General features: G+C 50.9%; 3 protein-coding genes and 1 non-coding gene across 4 annotated transcripts; 2 read left to right on the top strand and 2 right to left on the bottom strand.

The window, feature by feature from the left end:
* Positions 1 to 698: 698 nt before the first annotated feature.
* YALI1_B28292g (uncharacterized protein) lies at positions 699 to 4,379 on the bottom strand (the record flags this gene model as incomplete). The annotated part of the gene is made up of 1 exon (XM_501191.3): positions 699 to 4,379. One exon carries the CDS (start codon positions 4,377 to 4,379, stop codon positions 699 to 701), a length of 3,681 nt encoding a protein of 1,226 aa, XP_501191.3.
* Positions 4,380 to 5,189: 810 nt separating this feature from the next.
* Positions 5,190 to 5,262, bottom strand: YALI1_B28283r. Its single transcript has one exon. It is a non-coding gene; the product is annotated as a tRNA-Pro (tRNA).
* A 1,552-nt stretch (positions 5,263 to 6,814) lies between these two features.
* Positions 6,815 to 10,408, top strand: YALI1_B28268g (uncharacterized protein; the record flags this gene model as incomplete). The annotated part of the gene is made up of 1 exon (XM_501190.3): positions 6,815 to 10,408. One exon carries the CDS (start codon positions 6,815 to 6,817, stop codon positions 10,406 to 10,408), a length of 3,594 nt encoding a protein of 1,197 aa, XP_501190.3.
* A 1,696-nt stretch (positions 10,409 to 12,104) lies between these two features.
* On the top strand, positions 12,105 to 13,058 carry YALI1_B28215g (uncharacterized protein; the record flags this gene model as incomplete). The annotated part of the gene is made up of 1 exon (XM_501189.1): positions 12,105 to 13,058. One exon carries the CDS (start codon positions 12,105 to 12,107, stop codon positions 13,056 to 13,058), a length of 954 nt encoding a protein of 317 aa, XP_501189.1.

Below are 13,058 nucleotides of genomic sequence, written 5' to 3'. Positions count from 1 at the left end.
AGCATGATAAACAGTTAGTTAGGTAAAACTATATGAGAATATAGACCTAAATTTATCTCTAAACATTGTTAATAACATGGCTTCTCCAGATTAACATTGCTGACGTAATTTAAAAATAGGATTACATATTACGACAACCCGGAAGCTAAATTAAATACGAGCATATACGAGATGAGATGATTTTTTCTTGAGTAACTGACTACAAGTACCGGACCGGTACTTGTGCTGTAAAAAAATAGTTTTATGTATACACGACCAGCATATTTGGAACATGGGGCTCTCTCAGACAAGCGAACATCATAATCAAACTCAGGTGACCCGGCACAGCGGCGACAGCTGGTTTGCTGATGGATGACCAACAAGTTACTGGCGACAAAGCTTACATTTACTGAATTCGATGATGCTTGTATGAATGGTTCTATCTACCCAAATGTTTCACTTGAAAGGCGCACTAAAGATGGAGCTCCTATATCAGAAGGGTTACAGAATTGAGTATTATAAGGGCTCCGGCGGCCATAGTCGAACCACTGTGGGCCTGGAGAACACTTCAAATATCCCAACACACACTACGATACGCACAACAGACGACCTGTGTGCGCACCACAACATACAATCTCAAATGATATAAATACTAAATACTAAATACTACCGAATCGTACCCGCAGTACATTTTTTGCATCCCTGAAACAAACACAAGCTTACTTCTTGAGAGCAGCAAGCATCATCTCCTTGGCCTTCTCCAGACCCTCGGGGGAGCCCCGCACGGTCACGGCAGAGTCAGCAACACCAGCCTTGGGGATGTAGATCTTGCAGCCAGACTTCTCTCGGATGTGAGACACGGTGGCTCCATGAGGACCCACCAGGAATCGGTATCGAGAGGTGTCAGGGAGCCACAGGTATCCGGTCTGAGTGTGCTTGAGAGCAACATCCAGAGCAGCCTCAATGATGGCCTTAGCCTTGGCAACGTTCTCGTCAGAGCCCTCAAGCCTCCAGGGGATGGTGCCGTTGGCAGCGTGGTCGACAGCGTCCTCGACAACAGACCATCGGAACGAGTCCTTGTCCTCAGAATCGGAGCCAATGGCACCAGCGGGGACAACGGGGTTGCCGTCTCGAGGAGTTCGGACAGAGCCGTGGTCAACGTTAACCTTGAGTTCGTACTTGAGCTTTCGGGGCAGGTTTCCGTTGTCGGACACAGTGGTGTGCAAGGTTCGGGGGACCAGAATTTCCTCCTTCCACTTGTCCTGGGACAGCTCCTGGATCTTGGCCTTGGCGGTAGCGACATCCTCAGCCTTACCGGTGATGGAGACGCCGGTGTCGAGCTCTCCATCCTTGTTCTTGGCGCCCTGCTTGGGGATCTGCAGAGTAACCTTGAACTTCTCCTCGAGGGATCGCTTGGCAGCACCTCCAGCTCCAATGAGATCTCGGTGCTTGGAAACGGGCACATCAACAACCTCAGAGATCTGGGACTCCCGCTCGGCAACCATGTCCTGGATGATTTTGACAATCTTGGCCACAATCTTCTTGGAGCCCTGGACTCGCACCTTGTTATCCTTGGTGCCGGCAGCAGGAACAGCAACGGTTCGAGCAGCAACGGAGGGGGTCACGTCGGTCATACCGGCCTTGGTGAGGATGTCTTTGAGAGTCTGACCGCCGGGACCGATCAGAGCACCGTGGAACTTGGGGTTCACCTCAATGTGCTCAATGACAGTGTCCTGGAACTCAGAAACGATAGCCTGGATCTTGGCAGCAGCCTCCTTGACGCCGGCCTTTGTACCAACAATTTCAATGTCAACGTTGCCGGTCTCGTCGGTGTTATCCGACTTCTCCTGCTTGACGTCGATTCGAGTGTTGGTGGAGTCCTTGATGTCGTTGATGAACTCTCCGCCTCGACCAATGATTCGGGGCAGAGACTTGACGGGGACGGAAATGGTCTGCGAGTGCGAGTTCTCAATCTCGTAGTTTACGAGATCCAAAATCTCCTCCTTGGCCTTCGCCACACCCTTGGAGGGACCTCGAAGGACGATCTCGTTGGCGTTCTCCTCACCGGTCTTGGGGAACCGAATTCGAACGTCATACTTCTCCTCCAGTCGCTTGACAAACTTGCCACCAGTTCCAATCAGAGAGGCGTGGTGGTCAGCAGGCACAGGAAGCTTGACGTTGACCTCGTCGGCAATCTTCTTGGCGAAAGCCAGAATCTGAACCTTGGCCTCGTCGGCGTTCTTCTTGATACCCTTGACAACACCCTGACCGGACTCGTCGAGATCGATGTTGACGCCGTACTCACGGAACTTGGCGAGCTGGGAGCCGCCCTTGCCAACAACATGCTTGACATGCTCGGGAGGGATCTGGAATTCGGTGGTGTACTGGGACAGAACAGCATAGTTCTTGCCGTCCTCCACTGCCTCCTCGATCTCCTTGAGCACTCGGGTGACCTCATCCTTGAGACCCCGCACGTAGATGGAGTCCGCAGAAACGGGCTCCTCAGCGTCCTTGATCTCGTCACCAAAGGTGACTCGGACAAAGGGCTCGTGGCCCTCGGTTCCGCCAACAATGGCTCGAAGGGTAGTGTTATCGGGACCTCGGACAAACTTGTGTTCGCCAACGGGGACGGAAATTAGCTTGCCAATGATCTTGGCCTGCTTCTCTCGAATATCGGCAAAGGAAGAGTCGACAGCAGCAAAGGTGGCCTTGATCTCGTCGGCGGAGGGGCCGAAATCATCCTCCTCAGAGGTGCCCTCGTAGATGAGAATCACGTCACCGTTAACCTTGGGGTTCTCGGGCACCAGGACAGTGACTCCGTGGTCCTTCTTGTACTTGGCCAGGTTTCGGTCCTTGGGGCCAGCGAGGTTTCGCAGGAAAAAAGGATCAATGTCAGACACTCGAGAGACCTTGGAGGGCTCGTACTTGTTTACCAGAGCCACAATGGCCTTTCGGGCAGCCTTGACAGCCTCCTCGTTGGGACCAGAGGTCTCGATAGTGACGGCCTGGGCGCCAGGAGCGTAGAGCTGATCGGGCTGCTGGATGTAGATTTCGACCTTGTACTCGTCAGCAATCTTCTGGAGCATACCAGAGGCCTTGAAGTAAGAAGCCAAAGCCTGGGCATGGGGCACGCTCTTGCCATGTGCTCGAGAAATGTCCAAAAGATCAATCTTGACGGAGTTAACCTGCTCAGACACCTTGTTCATGGCGGGCTTGATGTCCTTGGGCAGACCCAGGAACTTGACGGTGTCATCGGAGGTGTTGGGGGCCTGGGGCACAGTGATAAACACGGAGGTGGCGGCAAAGACATCCTTGGCAGAAATGTACTTGTGCTTGGAAGCAGGGAAGGACTCGGTGGAGGTGATAAGGTCGGTGGACAGAGACTCTGCAAGACGCTCAAGTCGTTCCTTGACGGTAGCGGTGGCCTCTCGGTCGCCAGACAGAGTGATGGTGGCGGCCGTGGTGAAGTTGGGAGCAAAGATATCAGGGATGCTGAGCTTGACGTCGTCCTCGCCCTTGGTGAGGTCTCCGGCGGTCTTGTCAAGGAAGGGGAACAGCACATAGTTGACGTTTCGAACTCGGATGGTCATGTTCTTGACTCGCTCGGACACAATGGCAAAGATCTCTTGCTTGGCAATAGCAATACCCTCAGAGTCACCCTCGACGATGACCTCGACCGTCTCCTCGTCGTCGTCGGCGTTGTTGCCGTTGGACTCGAGCTTCTCAATCTGGATATGGGCACCGGACTTCTCAAGAATGGGCTTCAGGTTGGAACCTCGAGGGCCAATCACAGCAGCTCGCACGCTAGCGGGGATCTCAAACTTGGCGACAATCTTCTGGGACAGGGCTCGGTGCAGCTCACGTCGGGCCTTGGCCACGTTCTCGGGGGTACCCTTGATGACAAAGGAGGTGTGGCCCGTAATCTTGGAGGTGGACGAGTCGATGGTAGTGGAGGTGTTGGCCTTGACCTTAGCAATGATCTTGGGCAGCTCGGATCGCACACCAACCTGCTGCTCCTCTCGCTTGAGAGTGAAGACATCGGAGATAGTGGTGGAAGCGGCTCGACCAAAGGACTGAGGGGAGGGGGCAGCGGGAGCAGAGCCTCCCTTACCCCAAACAGCCTTGGGGGCAGCGGCACCACCATTAAGAGCGGGGAAAGCCTCGAGAGAGTTGATATCGAGACCCTTTCGCTTGGAGGCGGCGGAGGGACCGGCGACAGACTTCACGGGGGCGGCAGGGGCAATCTCGGGAACGGGAGAAGACTCCTTGGACAGAGAGCCCTCAGAAACGGTGAGGGTGGGCTCGGCGGCAGCGCTCACGGCAGCATGTCGTTGCCGGAGAAGCTCAGCGGGGGACAGGTCGGACATCTGTGTTAGTGGGGTGGTGGTGGGGGTCGTCATGTCTTGACAGCATCTTGTGTGGCACAAGCACACACATCAGATAACTGTTGGTGTAACATGTATAAATGAGATCCGGCAGATGTCAGTTGATTCAATGAATTATCCAGGGCATGCTCCAGTGTACAAGGACTGTGTCCACTTGTGCATCTCCTTTTTGGTCTCCATGGAAACAGATCAAATGAGACACTGTTTAGCCATAACGCAACCTCTGCGGCATCAACACTCGGATCCTCGGTCTCAATTCATACTCACTTCAACAAAAACAAACAAACAAACAGGGAGGGGACCAGACAAACAAAACTCTTCAAGTTCTGTATTCCAAACGGGGTTTTGGGGGTAGAGAGAGTTTTTGATGGGGATGAAAAATAGACGCCAACCTTGTCTTGTGGAGGTGACACGTTGTGCATAGCGACACGACTGGTTGGGGGCTACCCTAATACAGCATGATGCAATGCACAGAGCCCCAAACACCTGTCAAAAGTGCTTGAATGTTGCTCAGAAGTAGAGCAACGACATACGGACCAGAAGAAACAGTGGTGAATGACAGAGCAGAACTTCCATTGTAGTTGCAACAACTATATACGACGATATTCTGACGATACTTTCTGTTCCCTCGTGTTGCATGATGCCCGAGAAACTCTGAGCTTATATATATTTCAACATTTCACGACGATGATGGTGATAATCATGGTTGAGAAGGAATGAGTCCGATTTGGCGCGGCAAAAATTTGGCGTCGCAAAGATGACTGTAACGCACTAACATCGTCATCTGCAGAAGCAAAAAGCTTTGTAATGTCATTTTCCAAAAAAGGGCCGAGCAGGGATTTGAACCCTGGACCTCTCACACCCAAAGCGAGAATCATAGCTACTAGACCACACGGCCGGTTATAAAATTTTTGCGTTGAATCAATAGGATCTGAAATATCACCGAAATCACGTGACCAGATTTTTGGACGAGTTTTTCAGAGTGGATAATGCTTCGATATGTGTCGGAGTTTTTCTAAGGGGGAAAAACTTGACTCGAAATTTTACCTAAAGTAATAATATATGCGATAAACGTTTTTGTTTATCTCGTTATGTTAGATTATGTATTTTCAGATCTCCGTGATTATATAAGCGAAACCCGTTGTTTGTCACAAAAAAGTGGACATGGTTATGTAACGTGAGATGAGAAAATGACGCTAATACATCTTAAAATTCATCGTGGTATGATCATTTCAGCAAACTCTTCATGATAATCATTTGTCTCAACTTACTCCAATTATATTTACTTACGTATCAGAACCTCGTCTCACCTTCTGTTGAGCCCGCAAACCTCAGTTTTTTTTGGCTACTATTTTGATTTGCACGCTGTGAAACATGAAACACCTTCGGTCGTGTTTTTAGAAACGGATCATCGCTCAGCGCACGGCATATTTCTTCCTTTTCTGCTCAGATCGATCATCATGAGATTAGCTCAAAGGATGAAAGTAGAGTCAGATTCAGGTCAGGACCGTATAGGACCTCTTTATTTGTGCTGCTACTTGTACAAGTAGTGAGAGTGTGGGAATCCGAAAAGTGACGTAATAGTCTGCTGATAATAAATCCTGAAACGTGGACAAGAACTTATCTGGAGTGGTGTGGGATTGGACATGGATATATTTTTTCACATCGTATTATTCACCTTAAGATTGAGTCAAAGTTGTACATTCCAATCCTCGAGAATGTACCTGGGCACCTGGGTGCACTGGTGTGGCTGCTTTGTAAGTGAGACCCAGAGTGTGGTCAAAAGTGTCAAAGTGCCCAATTTCCAGCTATATCGAACCAACGGACACGTGGGTCCCCACAGAGCTGTCGTCTACTGTCCTACGAGCTACACGGGCTCAGATGGCATGAGAGTGCTGTTTCCGGCATTGACTGGATGGGCTTACAAGCAAGATTATGTCTCGGGGTGCAGGATGAAGGCTGCCTAAAGTTTCAGAGACCAAATAAAACCAGGGGTAACGGTGGAGCTAAACAGTTGGAGCCCCAGCAGATCCGGGCAGGGTGACATTTAGTGCTTTTTCTGGAGATTAGCTGGCGGATATTGCAAGCCTTTCGAGACAGTTGCAGGTTCAGCCCGTTAAATGGCAATTATCACAGGAAGTCTTAGCTAACGTAATTAATGGACATGCAGATCATGAAGCCGTCATTTTGGTATACCGAAATGGGATCGGAGGTAACAATCGACAACAAAACATGCTCAAAGGAGAAGACGTAGACCAACAAAGCCCGCCGGCAGACGATTCATTTGTGACCCTTCCAGCTTCGCTTTAGATTCCAACCAACATGTTCCTTGTGCGTCAAACCCCTATTTCGTGCATGAGGAGTACTCTATCTAGCCGAAAGGAGAGTGTTTTCCCAGACCATATACAAGCCGAATCAATAGCCATTCACTCTTCTCGGCCATCCACAACATGGGCGCCTTCCGAAACCTCTTTGCCCTCTTTAGACGAGACGACCGTCAACGGCCCAGAGCCCCCGAGCGTGCCAAATCGTCCTCCGCACGTCTCCAATCCACCACCGCAGGGGTTTCAGAGCTAGGAGTGTCCAAGACCCGCCCGGCTGTTCACCGAGTTCAATCTGAGTCCGTTCCCAAGTCCAAGACCGGATCTAAACGTTTCTCTTTTAGACGCAGTGTTTCTGGTCCGTCTCCGCCCACTACGTCTTCCTCCAGCATCGATCCCGCTCGACCTACAACCTCTCCCTCGCCTGTCAAGTCTCCAGCAGCCGGAAACGACAGTGTTCCGAGTCTCGACTACTCGTTCGACCGCACCTTCCAAACCATTGAGGAGGAGGAGTCGCTTGTTTCACCTGCAGTGGACACCCGCAAGTTCAGAGAGAGTCTCAAGAAGGAGCTGCTTCTGGACCTGGACGTCTACGACTCCAAGCCGTCGAGCAAGACTGTCACGGCCAAATCGTCACTGCTGTTCGACAGCACAGACAGACCATCTTCCCAGCTGTTTGACGCTAGCCGCGCGTCGCAGCTATTTGACTCTAAGCTGGGTACACTTGATCTGTCGTTTGATTTGGATCCAGCGACGAGTCCCAATCTCAATTCCAAACTTTCACAACACAGCAACACCACAGTCGGATTAGGTTCAAATTCAGGAGCACCTAGCGTGCATGATTCAAGCAGAACCCCTACCCACATTCCCCTGTTTGGATCCGACCACACGAACCCCCCAGACCACACCAGTCCTGATCTCGCTCCTGCTCTTGACTATTTGCATTTGAACTTAGACATGGGCGCCGACGACACAGACACCAAGACGGTCGACTCAATCGACACCAAGACTGTCGACTCCCAGGATACTAAAACAAGCCTAGACACAGTTCCTGACTCCCTTTCCGTCACCTCAGCAACCTCGTCTTCCTCCAAGTCCACCAAGAACAAGAAGAAGAAGGCCAAGGCTAAGGCTAAGAAGGCCACCACGAAATTGGAATCATCAAAACCAGCTTCACCGGAAATCGGCTCTCTGGAAGTCGATCTGGACGACGATGATGACGGACTCGACTTTATGGCGCAAGAGCTCGAAAACATGAAATTGGAGATGCAGGGCAAGCGGGGCAAGCGAGAGTCTCCTGAACCGGCTGCAAAGGTTGAGGAGAAGACTGCTGAACAGCCTACATCTACCGACTCTGCTGTGTCCATCTCAAAGAAGTCATCGGAGAAGAAGAAGAAGAAGAAGAAGAGCAAGTCTGGCGACAAATCGGACAAATCAAGCAAATCGGAAAAATCGGACAAACCTGATTCGACTGGATCGTCTACTGCACCAATTGATCTCACCTCGCCAGTGGCCACGTCACCGATTGATCTCACTAGCCCAGTGGAGTCTAAACTTGAAACCATTGCTTCCACACCTGCACTGGTGGATCAGGATGCAATTGCTCAGACTAGAGAGGTTTTACACATGGAAGATGCCGATGGCGACAATTCCGCTAAGAAGGTTGACACTGAGCAGGTGAAGGCTTCTCTAGTCCAGGTTGAAGATGACAACATTGGAGCCATTGAGTCTGACAAGGCAGTCAAGGTTGACGAGGAGCAGGTCCAGCATGATCTCGTTGAGGAGAAGGAGGCGGAGAAGGAGGCGGAGAAAGAGAAAGAGGAGGAGAAAGAGGAGGAGAAAGAGGAGGAGAAAGAGGAGGAGGAGTTTATTAATCCCTCAACCCCTGCCAAGGTTGTTTCTGAAAAGCCCAAGGAGGTTTCTACTCCTTCTACTCCAGTTAAGGCAGCTACTCCAACCAAAACTGCTTCTACTCCAGTAAAGGCCTCAGTAAAGACTCCCGCGAAGGACTCTACATCATCCACTCCTCTCAAGGGGTCTCTTGTTCAGACTGATGACAATGATCTTCCCGAGCCTATCCCCACTGAGTCATCCGCTCAAGACAAGACTGCCACTCCTACTGAGTCATCTACTCCCATCAAGCAGTCGCTTGTCCAGACCGACGAGACTCCTCTTAAGGCTGAAACTTCTGCTAGAGTGGCCTCTCCCGTTCCTGAACCTATCCCCACGGAGCCCTCCACTCCCAAGGCTGCATCTTCCAAGTCCACCCCCATTGGCACACCCCTTTCTTCTTCCATTACTGCATCACCCTCCAAGACCCCCACCACTGCCACCACTGTCACTACAGCGGACGGCGAGCTGTTGATTCCTCCCCGCACGTCTTCTCTTCGACGTCCTGAGGTGGAGTTGGCCAAGTCCAAGTCCAAGGAGGATCTGAAGAAGGAGGGTGAGCCTACAGCTGATATCAAGAATAAGTCTGATGTTAAGGCTGAGGTTCAACCTGAAACTGAGGGACTCAAGGAAGATGTCAAGTCTGACGTCACTTCTAAGGATGAGCCTGCAACGCAACCCGAGGCCGAGGCCAAGGAGGCGGCAGAGGAGAAACTCAAGGCTCCCGTCAAGGTCAAGCCTGATTCTGAGCCTGCTGAGGCAGAAGAGACTGCTACTGAGCCCAAGGAGTCGTCCCCTGAGCCCGAAGACAAGGAGAAGGCTTCTGATGAAGCTTCCAACAAGACTTCGGTAAAGAAGGACAAGAAGAAAAAGAAGAAGTCCACCAAGAAGGTCAAGGAGGTCAAGGAGGCGACCAAGGCGGACAAGGAGACTGCCAACGTGGAGTCCCGGCCTGGTGCTGTTTTAAAGGATGATATGGCCGAGTCCAAGAAGGCTGACATTGACGAGAAGCCTGAGGCTGATGCTAAGGCTGAGGAGGAGGCGGAGATAGATTCCAAGATCGCACAGCCCACTGAAACGGATGCCGATGCTGTGGACGACAAGTTGGAGGCCAAGGGCGAGGACAAGGAGGTGAAGGGTACCCAGCCTGTGACTGAGACTGTAGCTGAGGCTATAGCTGAGGCTGAGACCAAGGAGCCTATTAAGACCGAGGCTGAGATCAGGGAACCTCTCGAGACTGAGGTGGAGAAGCCTGCTGAATCGGAGAAGAAAAAGGAAGCGCCAGACTCCAAGACTGAATCCAAGGAGGAGTCGAAGGATGAGGCCAAGCCTGTTGAGATTCAGTCCAAGTCTGCCAAGACGAACGTCGAAAATGATACTAAGGACTCTGACGTCGCTGCCAATGCCATTCCCTCTCCTGCCGCCACCGCTAGTTCTACTCCTGAACCCGAGACCAAGGAGAAGAAGAAGAAGAAGAAGAAATCCGAGACAGGCGAGAAGACGGAGAAGACGGAAAAGAAGAAGAAGGTGGTGATGCCTGCTGACGCGATGCTGGACGGCAAGTACTATGTCTACACTTCTTACGGTACAGGTATTCGAGGTATTATGGCTTCCACCAATAACCTGGTGAACATTCTGGCGGCCAACGATCTAGAGCCCCAGATTGTGGAGATCACTGTTCTTCCTCGAGCCCGACGAGTATGGCGATTCCGAGGCACAGGCAAGGAACTTCCTGCCGTTGTCAAGGACGAGGAGGTGCTGGCAGACTACAAGGAGGTGTGTGAGGCCAACGAGGTTGGCACTCTGGAAGATTTGTTGGAGATTGGACTTTAGACTGTGGGATAATTTCCGGATGGGCGCCAACCGGAAAATTACACAATATATTTTATTCATTCATTATTTACCTATACCAATGCTTGAAGGAAAAGATATATATACACAAGTACAAGTTTGGGAACTGTATATGGAGGGATGTAGAACGACACCATGTTCATGTGCCTGTAAATATGTCCTGACAACTCAGCAACTTTTAATGGGGTTATATTCAGTCATAGTGGCTGAAAGACTTATAGACTGTCTAGAAACACTACAATTTGCCACGGTCAGTGTGACATCAGCCACCCCTTTTACCAATGGGTTGATAACTGTCTTACATACTCCCTGGTAACAGCTGGTGTATCACACTACATACGTACCTGTACTTGTTTATTTGCTAAGCTTGGGGATCTTAGACAAGGAGTGACACACTCGACCAGAAGCAGTATATAGCCCTGGGCGCTACAACGTAGTTATTCATTCACTAGTATATCCGATTTGGATCCATGACCGTTCTCAGTTTCACTAAGATATCTGTTGCCTATGCATCTACTTCCTCGTTAGTTGGTCGTGAGCTGTAGAATTGGACATGCTCCGCTTAAATTGGATTGCGTTTTTACTTCTACAGTATGTACAATAGGTCTGAGTCGTGATATTTTCCTCCAGTCCCTTTTTTATGTGAAGGGGTTGTGGTGATAGATCACAGTCTAACAGCTAAGCTTGATCATCAGATTACAGTATGTACAGTTCTTTTGCTAGCCTGATTTGTTCGATAAAAGGATTTGATAGCGTGCTCCTCCGTCCGTATTTGCATTTTACATCCGGACCGCGCCATCCATGTATCCTGACGCCGTTTCTGCTCCATTTTCTCGTGTCTTCCGGAGATATAAATGGCGGAAGTACTATGAAGTGGGAGGTTCGGTTCATTCATACAAGTGGTGGACTTTTCTTTGCACTTGAACTGCATGTCGTTGTACCAGTGTTAATAACAGTGTGGGACATGAAAGAGCAGGTCGAAAAAGTAGCTAGAGAGAAATTCCACTGAAAATCTCATAGAGTCATCAATTCCGGTCGCATGGCGTCCACACTTGCCTTGCTACTGCCACTTGTACCGTGGTTCCCTATCGGATGCGGCTCGGCTTTCTCTTCCTCGGTCCATGAGACATTAACAAAATGCACAGTGTGGTGCAGTGTGGTGGCTGCACGTGGGAAGGAGCGGCATTTGGCACGTGCCGTGGGAAGAAGCTAACTGAGGAGAGACCGACCCGTTAATATATGGATTATCGACATCTGATCATTGTTACCAAACCCTCCAGTGTCATAGTCGGGGAAAACACCACACGCCTATCTGAGCTCGGGTCCGTACAGGCTCCCAATTTTGAAACGTAGAGCACGGCTACGATCTTCTTTATTCTTAATAGTTGCTGTGTCTGCACTGGGAACATGACTCACAAGGTTTGGCCCAGAGCGTAGGGCTGGGGGTATTTTGGGTCCTCGAGTCATTCATAATGCTGTGATGACAGTGTTTGTGTCAGTTTTAATGTGTTCGATGCGTATATAACACCTCTCCGCTGCCCTCTATTTCCCATTCACCCCACCTCCCCTCATCCACCCAAGGTTGGACTGCTAGTCAATTTAGGTTTGTGATTTTTCACTCCTCCGGAAGTCCTCGACACTTTACTGCAACACATCTTCTCCATCGACGCTTGCTAACATGGAATCCGAGGACCACGACTACGAAGCTCTTGGCGAAAACACCGGAATTGGCGCCAACATGCTCGCCGGCGCATTTGCCGGAATCATGGAGCACACAGTCATGTACCCCGTGGATGCCATCAAGACCCGAATGCAAGTTGGACCCGGCGGCACCGGCTCTGTGTACAAGGGAATTGTACAGGCCGTGTCGTCCATCAGCGCCAAGGAGGGCGCCTCGAGTTTGTGGCGAGGAATTTCCTCCGTCATTGTGGGAGCTGGACCTGCACACGCTGTTTACTTTGGAGTTTACGAGTTCACCAAGAAGAACATGCTGCTGTACCAGGGCCACACCGAGGACTCTTCCGATGAACATCACCCCGTGATCACCTCATTGGCTGGAGCCGCCGCCACCACATCCTCTGATGCGCTCATGAACCCCTTCGATGTTATCAAGCAGCGAATGCAGCTCCCCGCCTCTGCTGGAGGCTCTGCCGGTGCTACGTTCGCACAGACTGCTAAGAACATCTTCAAGAATGAGGGGTTTGGCGCCTTTTACGTCTCATACCCTACCACACTGGCCATGAACGTGCCTTTCACAGCCATCAACTTCACTGTGTACGAATCGGCCTCCAAGATCCTCAACCCTAGCCGAAAGTACGATCCCCTCGGCCATTGTGTGGCTGGAGGTGTCGCCGGAGCGGTTGCTGCCGCCGTCACCACCCCTCTGGACGTTGTCAAAACGTTCCTGCAGACCCGACGAGCCATGGGCTCCGAATCGCTGGAGGTGCGATCCACCAAGACCTTTGCAGGCGCTGTGAAGATCATCTACCGAGAAGATGGCCTTCGGGGTTTTTTCCGAGGTTTGCGTCCCCGAATTGTGGCCAACATGCCCTCAACCGCTATCTGTTGGACCTCTTACGAGATGGCCAAGTTCTACTTGGCCCCTAAGGCTAAAACCCAGGAGAAGTTTTAA

Source organism: Yarrowia lipolytica, chromosome 1B (genome assembly GCF_001761485.1).
Source record: "Yarrowia lipolytica chromosome 1B, complete sequence".
Lineage (NCBI taxonomy): Eukaryota > Fungi > Ascomycota > Dipodascomycetes > Dipodascales > Yarrowia > Yarrowia lipolytica.
This window is presented reverse-complemented; position numbering and strand designations above follow the sequence as displayed.